The sequence below is a fragment of the Daphnia pulex genome, chromosome 5, assembly GCF_021134715.1.
Source record: "Daphnia pulex isolate KAP4 chromosome 5, ASM2113471v1".
In the NCBI taxonomy this organism is placed as follows: Eukaryota; Metazoa; Arthropoda; class Branchiopoda; order Diplostraca; family Daphniidae; genus Daphnia; species Daphnia pulex.
In genome coordinates, this window is record NC_060021.1 from 9,725,811 (window position 1) to 9,748,936 (window position 23,126).

At 43.9% G+C, this 23,126-nt stretch overlaps 2 protein-coding genes across 10 annotated transcripts; both read right to left on the reverse strand.

Annotated features, from left to right (window-relative positions):
• Positions 1 to 548: 548 nt before the first annotated feature.
• LOC124194434 lies at positions 549 to 20,891 on the reverse strand. 9 transcript variants are annotated; one of them, XM_046588620.1, is made up of 28 exons: positions 18,437 to 18,640; positions 17,597 to 17,972; positions 15,230 to 15,268; positions 14,348 to 14,801; positions 11,057 to 14,287; positions 10,907 to 10,982; positions 10,717 to 10,759; positions 8,334 to 8,443; positions 6,952 to 7,010; positions 6,783 to 6,850; positions 6,367 to 6,472; positions 6,000 to 6,206; positions 5,599 to 5,779; positions 5,412 to 5,531; positions 5,268 to 5,344; positions 4,942 to 5,205; positions 4,727 to 4,879; positions 4,469 to 4,665; positions 3,735 to 4,392; positions 3,247 to 3,407; positions 2,987 to 3,169; positions 2,805 to 2,924; positions 2,462 to 2,739; positions 2,351 to 2,390; positions 2,236 to 2,270; positions 1,794 to 2,152; positions 1,541 to 1,714; positions 549 to 1,149 (listed from the first exon to the last, which is right to left on the reverse strand). In XM_046588620.1, the coding sequence occupies exons 2-28, from the start codon at positions 17,612 to 17,614 to the stop codon at positions 1,067 to 1,069; spliced, it is 7,494 nt and encodes a 2,497-aa protein (XP_046444576.1). In that variant the 5' UTR covers positions 17,615 to 17,972; positions 18,437 to 18,640; the 3' UTR covers positions 549 to 1,066. The 9 variants fall into 9 exon arrangements, with proteins under 9 accessions (XP_046444576.1, XP_046444572.1, XP_046444575.1 ...); XM_046588616.1 differs by adding an exon at positions 1,231 to 1,332 and having other exon boundaries at positions 11,057 to 14,801; XM_046588619.1 differs by having other exon boundaries at positions 14,345 to 14,801; positions 18,437 to 18,635.
• Positions 20,892 to 21,167: 276 nt separating this feature from the next.
• LOC124194440 (protein Rae1-like) lies at positions 21,168 to 22,852 on the reverse strand. Its single transcript, XM_046588633.1, has 5 exons — positions 22,698 to 22,852; positions 22,234 to 22,534; positions 22,099 to 22,176; positions 21,650 to 22,036; positions 21,168 to 21,589 (listed from the first exon to the last, which is right to left on the reverse strand). The coding sequence occupies exons 2-5, from the start codon at positions 22,513 to 22,515 to the stop codon at positions 21,242 to 21,244; spliced, it is 1,095 nt and encodes a 364-aa protein (XP_046444589.1). The 5' UTR covers positions 22,516 to 22,534; positions 22,698 to 22,852; the 3' UTR covers positions 21,168 to 21,241.
• Between the last annotated feature and the right edge of the window lie 274 nt (positions 22,853 to 23,126).

Consider the following 23,126-nt stretch of genomic DNA (forward strand, 5'->3'; position numbering starts at 1 on the left):
TTTAGCACAGTACACAAGAATGATCTCGAGTAGTCGAGTTCATCGTTCGATTGAAAAAGTAAATTGATTACGACTTACTTATGGAAAAAGAAATTGTTCGAGGTCCACATCTCCCAGCATACCGGTCTGCCTACTTCCACACTATGATACTATGATCGGCTTCGGACGTCATAAACAGCATTAGTGTAAAATAGTTAAGTCTCTTTTGAATACTTTTACACATCACAATTCAAATCATTAACAAATCACATACAATACAACAGAACTCGTCGTGAAATAACGTGACTCTCACAGTCTCACTCTACACTTGTCCACGAGACGAGATAAACACAAACACGTTAGTTCTGTTCATCACAAATTTGTGCAACCCAAGCAGACGAAGATCCTGTCGTTTTCTCACTCCTCTGACGCCCAACAGATGTCGTTTTTGTGCGGAAGTTAACTGAGTTAACTAGGAAAATAAGGATCCCTGTTCTATTTCACGTCTCAAATCATAATTTTCCTCAACTTCGCCATACTTTGAGCCCAAACTATTTTTCGACATTATGTTATTTGTTATAAAACATGTATTATGTATTTCTCTTTTCATGAATACAATGGACAAGGTTCACACGTCGAGGCACATCACGCGTAATTACTTTGGTAACGCATTTTACTTCTAAGAAGCACAACCCAGACAATTTACACTAGGTAAAGCCACTGGCTGCCCGAGCTTGACTTGCTATGGTAGACTTGATCACAAGGCAAGTGCTCTAATGAATGGTGACGGAAATCCTATGACAATTTTTTTTTATCGCCTGAAAGCTATTTTTTTTCTTTCGAATGGTCTAGGGGACAAAAAGCTGCTGAGGTGGTGCGTAGGTCTAAGTTTTTACCGATTGCAAATGAGAGGCGACAGACGCAATCGCAATAAAACAAAATTCTTCATTCTCTAGCGGACACTTCAGTTAAGAGATCAAATCTCTTCTACGGCTCAAAATGAATTACGCAACCACGAATTTTGTAATAAGAATTTAAAAAAACGGAAATAAAATGAAGAGACTAGAAGTGCAGTATAGACGAAGGATCAAGCAGCGGCGACCTGAGCTGCCAGCGTTATTAGATATTTGCGATCCTCTTCAGACAATCCGTGCTTTCGCGTCCTCCTCACTAAAAATGTAACCAAAAAAGAAAATAGAAAGTATCCAGGTTATAATTGCAAAGAAATTGGGGGAAATCAGTGAAATTTACGGTGAAATATGAAGCTTTAGCGAAAGGAAGAGTAGTTTCAATGCCGACTTTCTTCAGGCAGTGGTTGAAAGACGTTGTTGTCGCGAGTCCGTGAACGCTTGACTACAGCCAAGCCAAGGGGAAAATGAAAGAGAAAAAAAGAAAGGAGAAAAAAGAATAGAAGCCATTGAGTTCACCCCATAACCGAAATACTCAAACACCAGAAATGTTTTTGTTAAAAAATGTGTAACCCAAAATGATAGAGCAGCCAAATGTGTTATTGTATAACCTTCTTAACAAATAAATTAAAATATTAAAAGCGGGTAATTACGTGCGGAGCTTCGATCAGCGTGATTGTGTTGACGATTGCTTCGTTTCCGTTCGCGTGGATGAGTAGTGGTTCGCGTGGCAGTCTTGACAAGACTTTCTAGAATCTCATCGTCACCATCTGTCACCGCATCAGTTAGGTAATCATCACGAATCGATGTACTGCGTCCCAAGCCCACTAGAATTTAAAAAAAAACAAACAAACAAATGAATTAATTAAATTTGTCATTCGAACAGTAAAATAACGGCAAAATTACTTGATTTCCGCGATCGTCCCCATGTCCCTGTGCGCATAGATTCTGTGTCGGAAATGTCACTGCCGAGAAGCTGGCGGAGTTCTGCATCTGCCCGATCTTCCTTGGTTCGATATGTGACAGGCGAATCGTAACTACTCAAACTATTCAAACCGTTGGTGCTGCCAATTTGAGTTATCATCTTGCCCCGAGTTTTGCTTCGTTCACGGTGATTTGCCTTTTTCTCCATTTGCTGGAGTACTCGATCGCGAGTCGTTCGATATTCGAGAGCAAATTCGGATACGATTCGACAAAATGTGCCCGGCTTCGTTTCACGAACTTGGGCCGGAGGTGTTCCCAACCATAACAGAAATTTCCGAAATCTGAAACAAGTTTTGTAACAGATTTAAAATTTAAAAAATTAGTCTTCTGCTTTACATGACTTGATGGGGATTCTATTTATTACCTATTCGTCACGCGCCGATGCACTATTGTTGCCACCTACAAAAAAGTATTTAAAAAATGTAGTAATTAGAAAATAACCTGTTAAGAATGTATGTACATGTTTAGTACTCTTTTACCATGATTCTTTCAGCGCAGTCAGTTAGAAATTCCGACATCCTTTGACAGCGAAATCACGGTAAAATTAATGAAAAGATGAAACCGATTAAATCAAACGTGAAATTGAATACTTGATCTTCATAGTAGTGTTGCCGTCGTGTTTAGCTATGGCTCGCAAATGATCCCATGAAGCCTTGCAGTCCTCTTCCATCTTGTTGAGATTTGCAGCCAATTCGTCATAGTCCACCCTAGAAGCTCGCGTCACTGCTCCAATTTCTGAATAAAGGTCCGTCGTTTCGACATTTTGCTCCATGATCATGTGACACAGATGGTGCAACAACGAGTGCTTGTGCACCGTGTCTTTAACTTCAGGCACTTTCGCTAAATAATCTACTTGGAAACCTTTAATCTAGATTGGAATTTTGACAGTGTCAGCAAATTATTCAATTAATTTTCTATGAATTGGCAACTTACTTCAGCCCCGTTAAGAAAATTTCCCACAGCCAGTAAAGTTGCCAGAATGGCTCTGAAAGTCACGTTGGATTGCAAGATTTCAATTCCTTGCTTCAAATCCATTAGAGGCTCGGCCAGTTCCTATTTTCGAAAGTAGTGAATAATAAGTACACCATTTGGAAAAAAATAAGCAAAAGTGTTACCTTCTCCATGTTTTCATAATCCGATTTGAATAGCCACAACTTCAATCTAGCTGCCAATTCGGTGATCGAAGCTAGGGAGAGAAGAAACTGTTCCGCACTACCTAACGGCAATTCCGGGCTAGCTAATTGCGCTTCTTGAATTTTAGCGCGTTCCTCATCCGTCGGCAACATAGTAAGGAGTTTCTGTGGTAGCAAAGACGTGGTTAAAAATCGAAGAACTTTTTACAGAGATTAGACTGAAGGATCCTCATCCTAATTACCTCTATTCCTTCACGGTTGATGATAGTTGAATCCATCTTGAGGATAGCAGTTTTGATGGTTCTTGGCGGGGGCAATTTAGTCATACCGATATTAATAGAATTGGATCGTTTAGGATCCAATACGATCAGCTCCTTATTCTTTGTAGATTCTTGTTGTTTCTGTACGATAAAGCAAAGTGATGAATGTAATTTGATTTAGACAATGAATTACTATGAGATTTAGTTGGGCGGTAAAAACGTTAGAAAACGTGTTAGACTACGGCGCTCACCTCCTGCACGTTTTTACATTGTTGATTAAGCGAGTGAGATAATCGGTTGAGCCGCCGTGGAAAAAGACAGAAGCCAAGATGTAACAAAAGAAAGGAATTAGTAAATAACTCGCGAATAAATTTTAGTAGTTAATAATAGCCAACCAAACAAACAAAAAAAAATAAATAATAATAATAAATAAAAAATAAAAATCATCAAAATAAGATTAGCGTTTCTGACCTTAGTTATCAGATCTTTGGAGCGCGACTCGAACAAATGTTCCAAGTTTTTGGTATCGACGGCCACCGGATGCAATTCATCCCATAACGTAGGTCCCTTAATCAAACTGAGCTGATCCTCACGAATTTCTCTCCAAAATAGCTTGACCGTTTTCTTCTGTTTCATCAAAGTGTTTGAAGAAGTTGGTTCGGTCCCGTTGTGATGCAGTTGGACACCAAAGAAAACAGGTGGCGGTAAAGCAGATTTTGATGGCGGAGGAGGGGGTGGCATCAGCCCCGGCATTGGAGGTGGAGGAACACCGTTCAGATTGGGCGGCGGTGGGGGTGGTGGAGGTCCAAAAGCATTCACTCTGACGGAAGGATTCAACGGATCGCTATCTTCTTCTAGGTGCAGGTCGGTAAAGTCCAGATCGCAAATCTGCAATGGCCTATCCAACGTCTCTAACAAACTCTCCCAGTGCAACTCGTTTTCCGATTTCTTGGACTCGGCTTTGCCGGTGGGTGAAAGTGCCGTGTTCTGCTCCAAGTTACGCAGATCGTGACGCGATTTCGATTTGGTCAATTCCTCTTTAGCTTTAGAAATAATTCCACTCAAATCTCCCAGCCGGTTGAATTTCTCTTCGGTAGGCGACGTGGGATTCGCTGAAATGTGATTGGCCTGTCGAAAAATGACCAGACAGCGTAAAAGCATGGATTAAAACGTTACATATCCCAAAAGCGATTTCTCCTTTTACCTGTAAACGTTCGGTAAGGTCCTTAACTGAGGCCTCACGAGATATATCCAACAGGTTGCGATCGATATTGTCCTTGTCTTTTTCCTTTTGCAAATTCGAGATGCGTTCACTGATTGGAGGCATGTTTAGAGTCAGGTCGACATTACGGCGATTCTCATCGGCCACATCAGCTACGGTTATCACTTTTGGGACTGAAACTAGAAGACCATTAAAAATTGAGAACCAGTCCATTATACACCATTTTGTTTTTGCATTTACTTGTAAATGAGGTGCTGCTATCTTCAAAAGGTTCTTCGATTTGTGATGGCGACATACGAGCAGCATCTTCCTGTTCGCGAATCAAGGATCGCTGCCGCTCAGCTCGTTCCCTTCTACGACGCAGGGCCGGAGTGACGCCCACGTCATTGACGTCTAGAACAACACGATAGAACGTCATACATCTACTTTTAATTATCTAATTGTGTAGAATTCACCTTTCAAATCTACATGAGATTTCGAGCCATTCAACATATGTTGCTTAACGTCTTCCATGGAGCATGAAGACTCGGAAGAAGAAGAACTCCATTGATTGAACGACTTGTCAGCCAGTTCGTTGGCCAACAAAGCGAGATGCTTCTTAGACTGAGAAGCCGTCAGCTTTCTTACAATAGCTCCATGCTCCTCACCACTAGAGATATCTTCTTCTTGATTTTTTCCATCGCCAGTGACCGTCTGGAGCAATTGGAATGAGTTCAACCCTAAGGGGGGAAAAAACCACATCTAGTAATGAAGGCAATTGTTGATCAACAGTTATTCTTACTCTTGTTCCCTTGTTGAGTTTGGTTAGACGGATGGCGAGGAGATCTGTGGTTTGAACGGCCACTGCGTGGCACTCGACTATTATTTTTCAGAAAACAAATGATGAAATGATTTATTCTCTATTCAATTATTTCCAGAATTTCACCTGTGTTGATTTGAATAGTCCAAATTGACGTAGGGTTCTCCATCTTCTTGCTTCAATTGATGCTCGTAAATTTCCAGTTGTTGAATCAAATCTGCATCACCTTCCGGTTTCGACACAAACCTTTGGAAATTGAACAAATTTAGTTTTATGAAAACGACCATGTAAATGAATGAAGACCATATTATACCTGGTGACAATCTGCTGCATTCCAAGAGCTTCCAAATTTTCTATTTGATCGTAATACGAGTCCTGATCCGGGAGACCGTGTAGCGTTTTGTTGATGAGCGTGACGGCGTAGACGAGCAATTCAGAGTCGGACGAGTCGCGCTCTTGCAGTAATCGCATCAGACTGCTCCACGGCTTGGAATCTGTGTCAGACACCAAATCAATTAAGACTCTCGAGCAACTCCATGGCTGCAAAATGCACATGTTATTATTTGGAGCGCACACGTAACCCCCCTGATGACGCAGTTGCACACACACACACACACACAGCAGTGCGATGCATTTGGTTTGTGTCACCGCTCTATTCCAAGTCGATCAAGTGATGCTGTCAACGAAGTAATATAATAGACAAATGGGGTTTACCTTGGCCGGAATCCACCGTTTCGATTGCCTTAACCAAAAGCTGGCAATTGCTTTCCACATATTCAACGAATACGAGGAGCAATTTCAGGGCCGTCTTGGCCACCAAACGGTATTTACTCGCAATCAACGAGTAGAGCCATTGGACTGTCGGGTTGTGCTCCATGACGCCGTTCATTCCGTCAACGTAGAGCATCACTTGGCCCAGAGCTAGATAGACGGTAACGATGGAAACAGGAACGAAAAAAAAAGAGAAAGCAATAAAAATCAAAAAATCAAATAATAATAACCGAAAGAGAAAATAGAGACAACAAGGAATGAGCATTAATGGAAAGCTTTTATGAAACAATGGAATGCTCAAGTACTATACCGCGGAGGATGTAGTTCTGAAAGTTCTGGTCGGCGGTATGACCCACTCGGATAAGACAGGCTAAACCGTCGTTTTGAACGAATTCGTGTACCAAATCTTTGTCTTCCTGCGCATCCATCGAAAAAAATAAAAAATAAATGAGAGAGTCAGATAAAAATGGAACTAGGGGACCAGTTTGAAAGTGAAGAAAAAGAAAGGGGTGCAAGTCTATATAAGATCTTGACGATTGACGTTAAGCAGGTCAGCGGGTTGTATCAACAGACAACTATAAGAAGATCCGCTCACGGGATCTCAACTATAGTAGCCTAGTACACTATACACCGCCCCAGTGTAAACACAATCTAGAGACGAGGTGACTCCTTCGCGGTTTTGCAGGGATTTTTATTTTCTTGTTTCAACTCTAAATATAAACCCACCTGGAAGATTTGCTTCAAGGAGAAAAGCGCTCGTCGTAATTCTTTGCCTTCCGAGTGGAGGAGTTTGTCTATATCGACCCCAAAAGAAAAAAAATTGTTGGACAATCAAAAGAGAAACAAATATTATGAGAGTTAGTTTTCATTGATGAGAATTTCAGACTGCATTTACCCATGATGCCGTTCACTCTGACAGACAGCTGCGTTCGGAGTACGATCGAGTTCTTCCGGCTGTCAAACAAAAAAACAAAAACACGAAATTTGTTAGAAAATATAGGGCGGTAAGTAAAAATCTCAACTGCGATGCGCTATACTTTAATAACTCATTCAGAGTATAGACCAGCTCTTCCTTCTTTTTTCCCTGATGTGTTTTGATAGGCAAATTTGACACGTGCTCTGTTTACGTCGTTGTTGGTACGTAAACAGACTGGAGAGACAGTGGCGAGATCGACTATACTTCTTCACTTTTCACTTTCAAAGAGGAAAAGAAGAAAAAAAAAAGAAGCAGCGGATCGCCGGAACTGAGAGTATATCCCAGCAGGGGGAAAGACTCGTTCGCCTACACCGGTTTGACAAAGTAGGTCGGGTGCCCGCCGCGACTTTTCTCTTGCCCCCTTCCGTCTCCTCAAAAGACATTAAGCTGGTAAACGAGTCCTCTCCTGTTTCTCTCTCCCCCCTTTTTTTTGGGGTTTTGTTTTTAGAACCAACCGCCACATATTTAACTAAATACCTTTCGCTCTGATTTATGTCGACTGTCTACCGATACCGAGATTGACGGATTGATTTCGACCAGTTCACGGTTGTTCTTCTAAACCGCTCAAAAATGCCGTAGAAAGCTCAAAGCAAATGCTGTCGTGCTTTTTCGTTTGAGTGCTCAGTGACTTTCATTTTCTGGAAACATTTTGAAATTTTGACAAAGTAAAAATCAAAGAAATAAAAACAAAAATATGGAATTCGACAAATTCTTTCAATTACAAGCGTATCGACCGATTCAGAGCAGCAGATGTGCACGGCTAAATTGCACTGGGGATTGGCGCAGCCCGCATTCCGATCCGGATGTTTCGCTCATAGCGTAAACAGGGCAAAAGTTCTCTCTGAAATAACGGCAGTGATTTATCACCCAAAGTATATGGGCTGCTGTGTGTTGCTGCCCAGCAAAAGAGGTCCCAGAGCGTGCGCAACTGCTGTAGTCAAGGTCCTAGCCCACTAACTTCCCCGATGGTTTTGTTTATTCGCTTCGTTTTCTTAACCCAAACCAATAAATTGATTGCCAACATTGCGGACAGGACCGTTTCGCACGTCCGAAACGATTTTAAAGAAAAAGAAACACAGCAGATCCTAAAGCAAACTCTAGCGAATGCTCTTGACCGTCGTCTACTTGGCGTCCGGCTTCATCAAGCCAATAAACAAGGAAATAAATCAATCCCTCGTCATCTGGACGAGGATGAACGAACTTGAACACACTGGACTAGTTCAAACTTGTTTCAATGAAAGCCAATTTTGCCAACCAGAAGAGATAATACCGTAATAATAATCACCACAAGGCCTACTTACTTTTCTAGGAAACCTTCGAGCTCTTCAGATTGTTCATTAAGTGTGGCTTCCACGTCCAGGTAGTTGCCATAGTCGCCATCCTTGTACACCTGAAACGTGGCGTCTCCCAGCTGCACCGGAGGCAGACAAAATAATAATAATAAGTATAGACAACATACACAACGGAAAAAGAGAAAAATAATAAAAATAAAAAAGTTCACAATCCGACGAATAACAATGAGTCATGCGATTCCAGCAGCTCCACCTCCTCCAGGGAAATGAAAGAAGAGGAAAACGACAAGGCCGCGCGCGCTTTACAGGTCGCTGACATTTGAGGTAAAAAAGACTTTGGTTTCATTCTATTTCGTGTCGTCAATGCCTGTCTCTCTCTCTCTATCGGTTTTCCCTCAAGAAAGAAAACCAGCGAATTTCCAGTGCGATTCCAGTGGGGAGATAGCAGCAGGAGGGAGAAAGACACAAGATAATGGTTAGCTGTTGATGTTCAAAAGGTCGCGGAGGCGCTTGAAACCCCTTTTTTCTTTTTCTTTTCTTTTTGGGAGTTTTAGCTGTTGTTGTTTTGGAGTTTTAGTGGGGCTTTTGTGTTTGCTTTTGATAATAAAAGCGACAGCCGGGACGACGGCAGCAGCGCCCCCTTTTTTGTTTTAAATTTGTGCGCTTTCAGGTTCCGAAGAAAAACGAGTCGACATTTTTTTTTTATTATTATTTTTTTTTTTGGACGAGTCCTAGTGACTCATTTCGGTCACCGATCCCTGTTTTTTTTGCGCGTGTGTATATAGACGATGGAAGGAGGAGGGAAAAAAGAAGGAGTTAGCTGCTAGCTTTATTCAAAACAAGAACCCGAGAAGGAGAGTCTAGGTTTGCTGTTGCTGCTGTGTGTGCTACTACTGCCGCTACAAAGTATTCGGTTGCGCACCGCAGCACGCAACCAACCAAGCAACTCCCGAGGCTGAGATTCCGTTTCAGTGGTACGTAACAGACCTTTGGCAAATGGGGGAAAGAAGAAGAAAAAAATACGTGTCATTAATGACAACCTAAACACGTTGCCTAGCGAATAACAGACGAGAAAAGAAAGTCTACACAAGAAGGTTTTCCGAGCCGCCTGCTTGGGTTGATTACTCCGCTCTCGCCTTTAGCCCAAGCCTTTTCTCTCTCTCGTGTGTGTGATGTTGTGTTCCGCTTTTTTCATTTTCTGCTACTACTAACCGATTCCTCGGGACTGGGTCGTCTAAATAACGCCGACGCTCCCGCTCCCGAACGCTAGTCTATTCATGGAACGAGGCATTTATACCGAGAACGGGGGGAGGAAAGAAAGAAAGGAACCTAAAAGAGAGATAGGTGGGTTAGGTAGGAAGGTATACTCCTGCTGCTGCTGCTGTTGTGTATATACACATCTTTGAACTGGATCTTCGCTCGGGTTAGCGCTCGCGCACACTGTGACGGTTAGAGTTTTGTTTTGTTTGGGTCCTTTTCTTTTCTGGGTATAGTTTGGTAGCGCATCCTTTTAGTTCCGTGTGCTGTGCAGTGTGTTGAATGTGGCACCGGACAGGCCAGCGCCAGCCACGTTAACGATGAACGTCTCAACAGCTGCACAGCACCGGCCTAATCTGAAATGGGGAGGCTGTTATCGTCGATACTTTCTGGGGGTTCAAAGTTCCAACAACAAGACGATATATACAAACTTTGTTTTGTTTTGTTTTTTAAAAAAGGGAGAAAAACGAAGATAATAATAATTAAAGAAAAATGACCTGATGGGGAGCTCCAAGAAGACGGTGAACGGCTGGCAATTGATTAACAAGCGGAATATTGGCGTTAAAACAATGAAAGGGCGGCCGTGGGGGCTCCGGAAAACTTGTGTTACTGTAGGTCAAAGGATCGGTATCGTTGACAAACTGCACCCGACAGGTGAACCACTCCATTCTCATTTTTGTAAGTCCAAATTTTTGTTACGTCGCTCGAGAATTAAACGAAGAAGAATTGTTCAACCGTGTAAGACGGTGACAACATGGAGAGACGCAAAATAGAGAACAAGCCCAACACAACGAATGCGCCGTCTTAATCGGATAGGGTTCGACACTCAACTGGTAGGACCCGAAAATCGGATGGTATCTACTCTAGGTCTGCTGGTGCAGCAGAACTACACTACGCGTCAAGATGGCCCTTTGTTTTGAAAACTCTCTCTCCTTCGCCCTGGCGACGACTCTATGTATAGTATATATATGGGCCATCCGATATCAACAGCAGTAAAAAATAAAAATAAAATACAAAAATGTCAGTTAATCTTCTTGCTTTTACCCAAATGTCAAAAGCGGCTCATTTTACGGTAGTCCTACAGGACATGATTCGCCTAGAGTCATTTCAATAGACTATGATGGAATTGGCTTACCTCCTGTTGCTCTGGTGCTGTTGATGGAACGGCCGCCGATGCGCTAGAAACGAACAAAAGGAAAGTAAATGAGATAAGAAATATTAAGTCCTCAAACAGAAAAAAGAAAAGAGAGAAAAACGAGATTATCGAATAGTTGTTTCACGTCCGCTGAAAGAGGAAGCAAACTCACAAACAAACTCACATATACCTTTTCTCGACGCTTTCCGAGTCCGTTTCTTCCTGGTCTTTGACTATTGGCTCTTCTTCAACTTGGTCACGGTCACCTGTCAATGGAATCAACAATAGCCATGGGATGTTAACAACAATAGAAATCGAAATGTTTGTGATGTTATAATACCTTCTTCTTCTTCTTCTTCGCTACTGTCATCACTTTCTTCTTCTTCTTCTACATCTTCTTCTTCTTCTTGTTTGATTTCAATTTCTTTTTTAACTTGTTCTTCTTCATCTTCTTCCTCTTCTTCATCTTCATCATCTTCTTCTTCTTCATTCTCCTCTTCTTCTTCTTCCGCCTTAATTACCTGGTCTTTACTAAAGTCGTTAAGTGGAGACTTGGACTTTTGGGGCTGGATGTTTATGGGTTCCAGGGATTCTAGCGCTCGCAAGGCGTCCAGACCCCACGCTGTGTTCATGGAACAACCGCTCGGCGATGGTTGGATGGATGTCGAGGTCATTACCGGGATGTCCGGTTTGACGTTATCATATGGAGAAGGCGGCCTACGGTAGAAAGGATAACTTCGAGTCATGGGCGGGGTGGCTGGACATTCCGGCCATTCGAAACCGTCGGGGGAATATCGGTCTCCGAGCTCTTCAGGATTCACATCTGACCGGCTGCAATCATCTGTTTCTTTGACCGGAAGCGGCGACGACGACGGCGACAATTCCGCCTCGATACTTACGGCTGGCTCGGAATCACCTGAGAGTTTGGGAATTCCCAAATCGGCCGGCAGATCATCGACTTCAACGTCCGTGTCGTCACGCTTGTTCTCGGTACTTTCCGTCTCCTCTTCGGTCGAACTCTGAGTCTCGTCGGCCGAAGAAGTGCTGGACTCTTCCGGTTTCATTATCTTCTGCTGTTCACCAGCGGCTGCCTCGCCCTCCTCCTCCTGTTCCATGGCGGGAACATTGTCGGTGCTGGGCAACCACCAGGGGATAATTTCACTATTCTGTTTGCGCAACCAGCCGAAAGAGGAGGCCAGTTTGGAAGCGAAAGACGAGGATTCGGCCAGGCCACCACCAGATGGCTCCAGACTGTTCCGTTTCGACGAATTGGCAGAGTCCTTGATCCGTGAAACGGAGCGGCTGTGCTTTTGAACGCGATCCGACTCGGTCGAAGTCGACGAATCGGTGGATGTACTGCAACTGCGCGCTATGCTCCGGGCGGAAGCGTTGCGCGATGGAATGTGACTTCGCGACGAGGACGCGGTCGTTCGGCCGGAACGGTTCGGCGGAGGCAAACTGGAAGGTGGCGGCGGCAGAGACGTTGATGATGCGGCTCTGCTTGGAACTCGTCCAGCGACAGCTCCCGAAGGCGATCGAGTCACGGAACGGGTTCCGCCACTCGTTCCGGCTTCCGGCGAACGCAGCATCATCTTGCTGTAAGAAGGAGAACGCGAAGAGACGGCCTTCCGGTTTCCCTGGGAAGAGCTGGAAGACTTGGACACCAAAGATTCCGGGGAAGTGCTACTCCGCTCTTCCGGCCCGCGAGTCATTTTCAGAAGTTTCGACCAGTTCACCGACGAGGATCTCGACTGACTGCGTGACGATTCATCAGCCGGTTGTACAGCCAGTTGAGGAGAATCCGAATGGACAACAGCTGACGGATTGACGGATGGTGATCGAGATTTGGAGGGGCTCTTGGATGATGCGGAAGCAGAAGAGGAGGAGGATGAAGACGGCTGAAGCGGTGTCGACCTCCTGGGCGAAGAGGCCGGTGTTAAGACTTTCTCAGCCGACGTTCGAGACAGACTGAGGCGACTGATGGATTCCGAAGACGTGCTGCTCTTCCGGACAGGCTGAGCGAGCGAAGCGCTTGCTCCAATCGAAGAAGCCGAACTCGAACTCTTGGATTTGATCCTGCTCGTCATTTCCTCAGGCACCACCGCCGCTTCTTCCGCACCCGACGAGCTGGACGAACAGCTGGAAGACCTAGAAGAGCTCGAATTCTTGGCGCTGGTCACGACCTTCCGCCGCGATTGACTGCGGCTGACAGCGGCCTGTTGTTTCGGCTGCTGGATCTTGGCGCTCGAGCTGCGGCTCAACGATGTGCTGCCCTTTTCCGAGTTGACCGAATTCCTTCTCGACGACGCCGGAGTTACCGACGGCGTTCGACGGTCAACCGGACCCGGGCTAGCGCTGGATGATTTACTCCCGCCAGACGAATTCTTCCTGGCTTGTCGTTTGGCTCTTCGCTGAGCCTCGCGGAACTCTTCCTGCCGTTTGCGGAACTCGGAGATTTGCTGGTCGTCGAGATCGACATTGAGCGCTGATTTGCGGTACTCTTTGCTGCCAACTACCGGAACCGGAATCGGGGGCTTGTGAAGAGTTCCGCTGATGGGTGGCGATTTAGTTTTCTCTTCCGCCGGTGGACTCGTGCCGGAAGAGTATCGGGAGGGCGCAACGTATTTGCTGAAGTAGCGATCCGTATAGGAGCCTGGTCGGGACGCTGCTGCGGCGGATCCGTAAGTGGGAGGCGATCCCGTGTAACCCACGAATCTTCTCGGACGAATGGAATCCGGCTCTTCTGTTTGCACTTCCCGGGCGGCAACGGTGGGCAGACGACTTTGAAGCACCTTGGGACTGCGGATGAATCCGGAAATGGGAAGCAAACTGGCTTTGCTGGATGGGATGGATTCGCTGGAAGGAATAGGAGACGTTCCTCGACTAACCACGTAACTCGCATCTGCTTCAGGGGTTTCTTCCGTCGCCTCTTCTTCGTCGGATTCTTCCGATTCGGCCGAATCGGATTTGACGGCGTCTTCGCTGGGCGTCGGTGGGATTTCTTTAATTTCCTCGACCGACACAACCGGAAGCGACTTGGAAACCGGCTCGCTGAACATGCTCCGATAGGCCGATAACCTTTCGGTCGGCTGCTGAGTTGCAGGTTTGGTTGCGTAGCTCAAATCACGCGAAGTTGTGTTAGCCGAACGGCCGTAGGAAGTGGGAACCCTGGGCGTATAAGTCGACGGTGACTGGAAGGTCGTGCTGGTATTTCCTCGCTGATTGTAAGCCCGGAAAGATCGCGGAAGAGTCATCGAAGACGATTCACTTTTTCCGGATGCTTCCGTCTTGGGCGCTTCCGTCTCTTTCTCTCGACTTTTGCTTCGAGTGTAGCCTCCGCCGGCCGCATAAGGTGACAACAAGTTGCTCTCGCTCACGGCAGATGGTGCGGCACCGCCGTTTCTGGATGAAGCCCCCGATTTGCTACTGTTGGCTAATGTGTCCTGGCTGCTGCGTCCAGACGGACTTCGCTCCGCCCACCCATTGCCGTAATTACTGCTGCCATTGGTACTGCTGGCCGCTGCGGAGCTGCTGGGCAATTTATAAAGATTTCCATAATTGGAGCTCCGACCTAGCGAATATGAATTATTAGTGCCACCACTTCCGCCTTGTGCCGACTGTGAATTGCCACTGGATTGGGTTGAATTCCGGTCGATGCCCGATCTGCTGGATCCTACTTCTCGGCTGTCCCTGGCCGTCGTTCCATAGATGGATTTACTCGGCTCTGCTCTGGATGATATTCCTCCAGATCCAGTCGAACTGCTCCCATTATTTGACTCCCTCTGATTTGATGTTGAACTGTAATTCGGAGAGATTCGATTGGCCTGGACGCCGGCCTGGTAAGAGACTTTGGCGGAAGCTGGCGTCTCTGGCGCATCTCTCTGTCGACTCCTGCTGCTGACCGACGACGGCTCCTCGCTTCCGGAAGCCGCAGAGTAGGTTGTCCGGGAGCTTCCGTACCGACTGCCAGCACCGGTGCCGGCGTTGGAAGAAGAAGAAGCGGTCGAAAGTGGCGAGAACGATGACCGGAAAGAATTGCCGCCGGTGGCCGCTGTAGTTCTCGTGGGAGTGGCCGGTGCTTTATTCTGTCCCAACAATCAACAAGAAGCAACAAAAAAAAACAATTTTTAGAAGAATGAAACCGAAAGTGTGTCGTCCCTTTCAAAGGTAAAAATTACACGACAATTATCCATGGCACAGGCTTTCTCCTACTTAACAATAATAGCCGGGAATAAGGAAAGCGGGGGGTGTGTGTGTAAAATTATTGAAAAAAATCATGCGTTACGTAATTGTATTGTAAAGAGTCTAAGCGGAGTGGTGTCGAAGCAGCTATGACGAAATTCGACAAGCATGTATTCACGACACAAAGATTTGATGGTGTAAGAGCAGCACTGACAAAAATAAAGTACGACTCACTATCGGATCGCAATCACGGCAATATAAAGTTAGACATCAAAACTAACTCTACTTGTGTGTGTGCCGAAACACAAGCGTACACATAAATAAACCCAACCTTGTAGGAAGAGTAGTAGCTGCCGTAATACGGAGAACTCTACATAAAGAGTTGTATCAAAGCGTCAAAAAATAAAAAAGGTTAATAAACCCAAGAAATTAAAACAAAACAAGCATGGAATGAGAAGTGAACACAAATATAGAAGATGAAATAATCAAGATATGAATGATGTTTGTGTATAAATACAGATCCCTCCCATTTTTGTCTTTTTGACAGATCAATCGACCGGACAGAAATTCCTGGCTCACCCGAAACTCGTCCTCACCCTTTTTTTGTTGGTGGTGTGGGTTTTTTGTTCCATTGAGAGACGACTCCCAACAAAAGATCCTATACACATATGCACCCCTAGTATACCCTGCAACTGGCATTGGTTTCTTGTGTAGGCAGCGTTAATTAGCGTCGCAGGATACAGATCCATCACGCTGGATTGCCAACGTCAGTCAGCCTGCCCTTTGCCAGCCCGTGTACACAAAAGTGTTCCAGTTCCTAATGGAACCAGCAGAAGTGAAACGGAGAAAAGAAAAGATATTGGGAGTTGAGAAAAAGGGAACGCGCACTTCCGTGTTTGCGCCTGTACATGTCCGGCCGTCGTTGGGTCCTGTCGTGTGTTTCATCACATCCCAAAAGTCCTATCTCTTTGACTCGAACGTTTAAATGAAAATTCCGAGCAGTTAACCAACAACAAATTTCCTATTGTCGTTTTTTTTTGTTTGTTTTCTTTCTCTTTTTTAAGTTATCGTTACGTTCGTTTTCTTTTTTCTTTTTTGGGAAAATGATACCGGTGAAACTTTCTGATCGCCGCCAGTTTTGCTCGTAAAAAAAATTAAGAGTTCTCATCGTCTGTATAGCTGCGGAATCAGTGGTCTGTGATGTAGTAATCCGAGGATAACTTTCATTCCCATAAATCACGGTCGTCACCCATTGGAAATCGAAATAAAAATAACTTGATTTCGTTTTGTTATTCGGCACTCTCCGCTTGGATGCTGGTGGTGGTGGTGGTAGCGACCGCAGATCTGATAACACTCAATAGCCGTAAAGAAAACGAAAATATACTCGGGTCCGTCAAATTGACTCTGCGATAATATTATACACTCTACAGGGGGGAAAAAAAAATAAGGTGAAATCCTAAAAGTGGAGCGCCGGCAACATGGAGAACGTGAGAAACGGAGAAGGGCTGTGACTATCCAGCCGTCAACATTAACAGTATTTTATTTGATTTTTTTCTTCTTCTTCTTTTCCCTCTTTCCCTTCGTTGAAAATACACACAACAAAACGGCCTTTTTCATTTTTATGATTATTTTTTTTCCATGTTGTTCATCCGGTTGGGAGAAGAGACGAAGAAAGCGAGAGAGCTGCTGCTGCTGCTGCTGCTGCTAGCTGTCCGGGTCAACGGTATGCAAAGTCGTTTTTCTCCTCTTTCTTTATTTTATTTTGTGAACGGGAAGGAAGCGCGCTGCCGACGCGGGCGATGGTGGTGTTGTGTGTATTTATAACACTGAAACCCGGCAGTCGAAAGGCCGAAGAAGAAGAAGAAAAAAAGAGAAAATATTCTCCCCAAACTTATCTGCGCTCCCGTCTCCTGCACCTCTTTTTTCTCTCTCTCTCTACTTTTCCCCGTTCCAACAGTTTCGGGAGAAATAAAAACACCCCCATCTCTCTCTCTCTCCCCATCGCTCTAGACAAGTCTGAGCTGACCCTATACTTCACGCATTATCCTGCAAACGTAAATACACTGACTCACCAAGTGTGATAATATCACATTAGCCTCTCCCCCCACCATCCCGGCTGATCAGTTGCCTGAACAGAGTTACCCAGGGTGCTACAGCCTGGACACTTTGTTCGATTCGTCGACGACAACAACAACGCAGACCCAGTTTGTTTTTCTTTCTAAATTACTCACGGAAGAGAGAGAAAAAGACAAAAAAGAGGAAAAGAATGACATGACCGGGTTCTTCAAATAATATACAACACGACTTTGGCGCCAATGCCGACCAACCCACAGCACACACCACGCAACCAAAAATACATTGAAAGAAAATGGTGGTGTGGGTTGACGGTGGGGGTAGCCCAATGGGCTGCCTTTTCGGTTAATGAGGATGACCTTTCCCTACGTGTGTCCAGTGTCTCTGAGACGTCGTTACAATAATAACTGCGATGCAGCGCTATTCAATTGTGCACCCAAATGTGTCACCGACTATAATGGTGGGCAAAAGGGTCAGATTGAATGGGCTCTGACTTGTAATAATAATAATAATAACGCGCGTACATGTCACGAGTTATTACCGTGACCGACTTGGCGCACACAATGGGATAGGGCCACCACGTATAATTGAAATCGACTCAAGGAAACAATGGGATGTGACTTACGTAGCCGCGATAAGACATCCTGTTGTTGATGTTGTTTCTCCAGTTTCAAATGACGCACGAAAACGATCACCAAGAAAATGACTTGTAACAGAGCAAGTCATGTGTGTGTGTTGTGCTTCGGCCAGCTACTGATGGAACACTATTCCATGTTCGAGAGGAACTGCCCGTCTTGGAAGCTGCTGGCTCGCTCCTGCCTAGAAAAGAAATAGAAAAACTTTCTCTCTCCTCCCTTTTCTCTTTCCGTTTTTTTCCTCCGAGTGTGAAATGTTCCAGCGAGGGTATAGGTCTGTCTGTGTGCTGGGAGAAAAGAGAGAAGTTCCACACACACACCACGTCGATCTTTTGTAGGACGACGAGTTGATGTCGGAGATCTTGCCTATTCAAAACAACAACAACAACAAAAAATCAACATGAGTTCTTTTTTTTTTTCTAAGAGAGACGAAAGGCCGTTTTGTTCCACTAGATGTGTGGGAAACTATAGCGGGCACACTCGACGAGTTTCACTTTCTAGATATTGCCCGGAGTCGACCGCTGTGGATATGATGCGGTCCTCCCCAAGTGGTTACAACTTGATCTGAAGTGTCCGCGTGTGTGTGTATCTATGTAATAACTTGAAAAATCCTTTCATTTCGCCCGGCAATCAAAATTTTTCTGAAAATTACGATCTTGAAAAAAAAAAGTTAAACAACAAGGCCGAATGACTAGGAGGGGGGAACGTTCCCTTTACAACTTCCTATCTCTTCGTGTCTGACAATTGTTCGACATTTTCTCTCAATTTGTTCCACTTGAAAAAAGTTTTAGAGCTACTAAACCAAATTTTGCTTTTCATTTGATGAATACCTCTTTAATTGTTGGCAATGGCGTTCTCCTTTTCACTATTTTAAGACAAACAAAAAACAAATTTAAAAAAACGGAAGAGAGCACAGCACTCGACGACTCGGACGGGCAGAACCGGAGATTCCCACACTGCCGGACAGGTGAACGTGAACTTTGCGACTGCGAAACTAAACTGGTATGCGTGCGAAGGCGGTCGTCGCACTCCCCCTTGTGTCTAAATTTTTGTTGTCTGCGAGTTGGTCGGGATTTTTATTTTTGTTTGCCACAGGGTGAACGACGCCCAACGAGTGTAAGACTTATGCTGTGTAAGCATCGCTCCTACTGTGCCATCTATTTCGGGACTGCAGCGATCGCTCCTCCCGCTGTCCGTCCGCTTCAGATCCTCTTCCTCCTCCCCTATTTTTTCCTCATATTTTTTTATTGAGGACTCAACGTCAGAGTCACAACAGCCAAAGACCAAAAAAAAAACAATATATCAACCTAGATAACAAAAGCGAGGCGCTAGTGGGGAAACCTACATACTCGTTTGTTACGAATATACAGCCGGCTTCCGACAGGAATGAGCCTTTAAACGATGGATGCAATACGGCAAGCATGTACGTTCCCAACTGGAGGCTACTTCATTTTTCTCAAATCTGTCAAAAATCCTGATTGGGGTTGGCGTTATTCTCACGTTTCTATAACGAAAAATAATAACAATCCGGTTGTATAATTACGGACGTGTTAAAAAATAAAAAAGGAGGAAACAAGTCACGAGACTCTCTCCCACACTGGTGAGACATTTTCGCAGTCAGTTCCGCTCTAGTCGCCAGAGTTTCATGTCTGGATGAGATTACTACGTCTAGCAAATACTACTACAAGGGATTCGCTTTCACTGACCATCGTTACAACAAGTGCTTCCTCCCAGTCGGTCAATGGAATAACTGGAAGTGAAAATAACTCTGGAGAAAAAAAAAAAAACCACAGCTCCCCTAATCTTCTCTCTCCCGTGCCGAAAGAAAAGAATCATCTCTGCATGACGGATCTCGATCATCAGCTTTCTATTTTTAAGAAGAAAAGGCTTTATTACTGGTTCAAAATCAAGCAAACGGTGTAATGAGCGTCGACCGAATGTGAAAAACAAAAAAATTTATGCACGGGAAAATTGGCAAAAATGTCGGGTACCTGCTCACGGAGTCAGGTCCAATGACTATGGAACGACCATCTACTACGACAACCGGTAGTTATGGCTAATATCCTATCCCCCGGAAACCCCAAGAGCTTGTGAGAATAGGCGTCTGCGCGAATCAGAAGAGATACACGGCAACGTGCGTCCTGTAAACAGGGCAGCGCTGAACGTGAAGTACAAGTGAGAGCGTTTTACGAAGAGACAGTTCTAACCAGATCAGCCTACAAGGAATGAAAGCGATCAATGATCAGATGTGTCCAAACAATCTTGCTGAATCGTTCCACCATAGTGTGCCTCCTCTGAACGTTTTATACCGTTGCCAAGTTCCCCCTACTTCCTGTTAAGTGAAAAGCAGTAAAATCGCCCTTATAAATTGTTTTCTCAAAAGTTTACACTCGAATTGCAAATCTAACAAGTGAACAATGTCCGCACTGTTATCAAAAACTTTCTGATGAATACGGTAAATCGAGATTACATCTACATGATTCGATTCCCCAATAATTAGATAAATTTGAATAATACTTGTGATAGGCTTGATATTCTACAGCTTTGCCGTCAGAGATACATTTGTAGAGAAACATTCCCAAATTCAAGGTGATAGGGCTTAATTTAAAGTTCATTTTAAAATTTCCCTGTAGCTCAATTTGTTCGCTTGATAAATTAAAAATGGCATGAAAAAGAAAAAAAAAAATAAGTTTCGCCACGAGACTCCTCCCCCGTCCGAGAGCCATATCAGCCACTGCTGCTAGCTGCTTGTCTCAGAGGGGAGGGGCCAAGCCTGCCTAACGTGTCCTATGCCTGTTTAAATGGTTCTACAAGGAATTTGGACTAAAACTTCAATCATTCTTTAAATAAAAATGGAAAAAAACTTGGATCTTGTCGCCGTGTTCTCAAAATGTGTCACAAAATTCTTCCTCAAACTATGTTCACACTTCACACAAAGTTTTTACTGGTGGCGAAAGTTACAACATACGACGATAGTTTCAGACTTAAAGTGGGGTAAATTTTGTCATATTGTGGCAAAGTAACGGTCTAAGTATGCACAGATTCAGGAAAAAGAAGATAGATGAATTTTTCTTACATGTTTGCCGGTTGACAACTGAAAATTTGATGAGTAGAAACCTTTCTCTAGTCGTTTTGAAAACAGATATTTATCGAAGACAAGTAGAATACGTGAAGGTTCGCGAACTGAACTTCGTCAATGCGAGTAAGAATACAGATCGAATACATTGCACAGAATTTGCAAGACCACACGTCCACACGCACCAAGAGTCGACCATGCTTTGACAAAAACTAATCTAAATGTTTTGCTCTTTGCCAGTTTGGAGGAAGGGGGATCAAAAGACACGTAGAAACAAAAGGCGGTAAAATCATCCCCCTCCCTCTTTATGATAATAATGAAATAAATAAACTGTTTAAGCACATGTTATTGCAACCACATTGCCAAATAAGGCAAATATTTACTCACCATTAAATCTTAAATAGTTATGAATTGTGATAAAAAACAAAATCTAAATGAATCCTTTGACTAAGACGAGCCATTGACGATTTGTTCGACAATTTTTATTAATTGTTGAATTTTTATGTATTCAAGTAAAATACAAAACAAGGAAAGCTGGAAGAGACATAAAACAATTAAATCATGACTTTTGGCGAGGTTTCATTTCGTCATAACAAGAATGTAAGAAGATGTAGTTCTTTTTCTGAGGATTATTGAATTCATGCCCTTTCGACCAATCATAGCTAACAGCATAAGCAAATATTTGGCCGTCACGATTGAAACAGCAAGCGGTGATTGATTGCTCCAACTGTTCGGAAGTCTTCAACTTGGTTCGAGAATCCTTGTCCCAAAAGGAGAACCTTCCATCAGAACCAGCAGTGGCCAATGTACCATGTACTGGATGAAACTTTATATCATTGACAGCATAGATATCTTGGTATTGTTGATTGGTTCCATTTGATCGGTGGCACTTGAAGGTGAAGTTGTCCTATTCAACAGAAATAAACATCAAATATAAATATTAAGTGATCATAAATCAGTGATGTACCTTTGGGTTTTGAGGGTTGATGTACTGAATAGCAACTCTTCCCTCAATGCTGCCAAGAGCAAATCCAGTAGGCATTCCCTTTTTATCCTTGAAGATGGAGACACAGCGATGCTGATATTTCAATGGGGATTCAATCCTTTTAGCTTCACTTGGAGTATTCTCAAGTTGATAAACAATCAAGTTCCGAGAAGCGGTTGACACAACAGCGACTGGGTATTCGACATCAGCACAGTAGCAGCGTTCAGGCAAATTGATGGTTAGGATAGGAGACTGTTGACGTAAATCCCAAAATTTGAGTGTTTTATCCCAGGATCCAGTCATGAGACACGAATAATTGTGTGATTTGATCCAGTGGCAAGTTTTAATAGAAGCTTCATGAGCGGCAACCTGAAAAATTCAAACTTACATTACACAAATCTCGGAAAGTAATTAACAAATACTTGAATTACCTGAATAGATTGATTAGAACCCAAGTCCCAGCATTTCGCCTGTTTATCACATCCAGCCATAAACACTCTACTTCCATCCTACAGAAAATGTTTCAATTACAAGTGGAAATGAAAACGATTTGAAGGTAAACTTGCATCACTCCAAGCAACATCAAGAACTGGCCCCTGCATGGTTTCCTGAGATTTTGGTATGGACTTGCCAGTCTGATCAATTTCCCAGCATCTGACATGGTTATCCCAGCTACCAGCAATCAAAAAATTTTGAGGAATTGAAGCTGGACTGAAAGCTAAGCACGAAACAGAATCGTCTGGAGGAGACATTATTTCAAAATCTTTCATTGGGTTATGGTTGGTTGGGGCTGTAACTACATTGCTCCCCATAAAACTGTTTCCTCCAAATCCCGTAGAACCAAACATTTTCGGATCCTCAAAGAACCTAAATAATTGAAAAAATGTCGTTAGTATGACGTTTTTCAGAGTGGGAGGGGGTAAGGGGCTGATGTTTATTGACACATTTCCTGCCCTTGCATAACCCTTTGGCATTTTCACAAAATTGTGATATCCAATCAAGAGAATTTCAAGAATATTATTGTGCTTACTAGTTCGACGACAAGAATTAATCAAGCCCAAGTTTAAGTAAAAAGACGTGTGAAAGTTCAAAGTTGCACTTGAATTGATTGAAACCAGTACAGCACTAGTCTTGTGGAAAAATGGAATGCCGGCTGCTAAAAAAACGCGGGACGGCGGGAATCAGAGACACCTACCGGCACTAGTTATAACTTTTGTTTTACCGATCCCATGTTGGCGCGTGAAATAAAAAAACCTGTTTCTATCTAATAAGGATCGTCAACCGTTCACTCGGTAATAACCCAAGGTGGTGAATACAAAATAAGTCCCGGTATGCAGCGCAATGAAGTACGAGCGTGAACCCAAGTCGGATACCTTTCCGAACAATTTTTCCTTTTACTTATTTCAATAAATTGTTAAAGACACGAAAGGTTACCGGTATTACAAATATGTATTTCTAC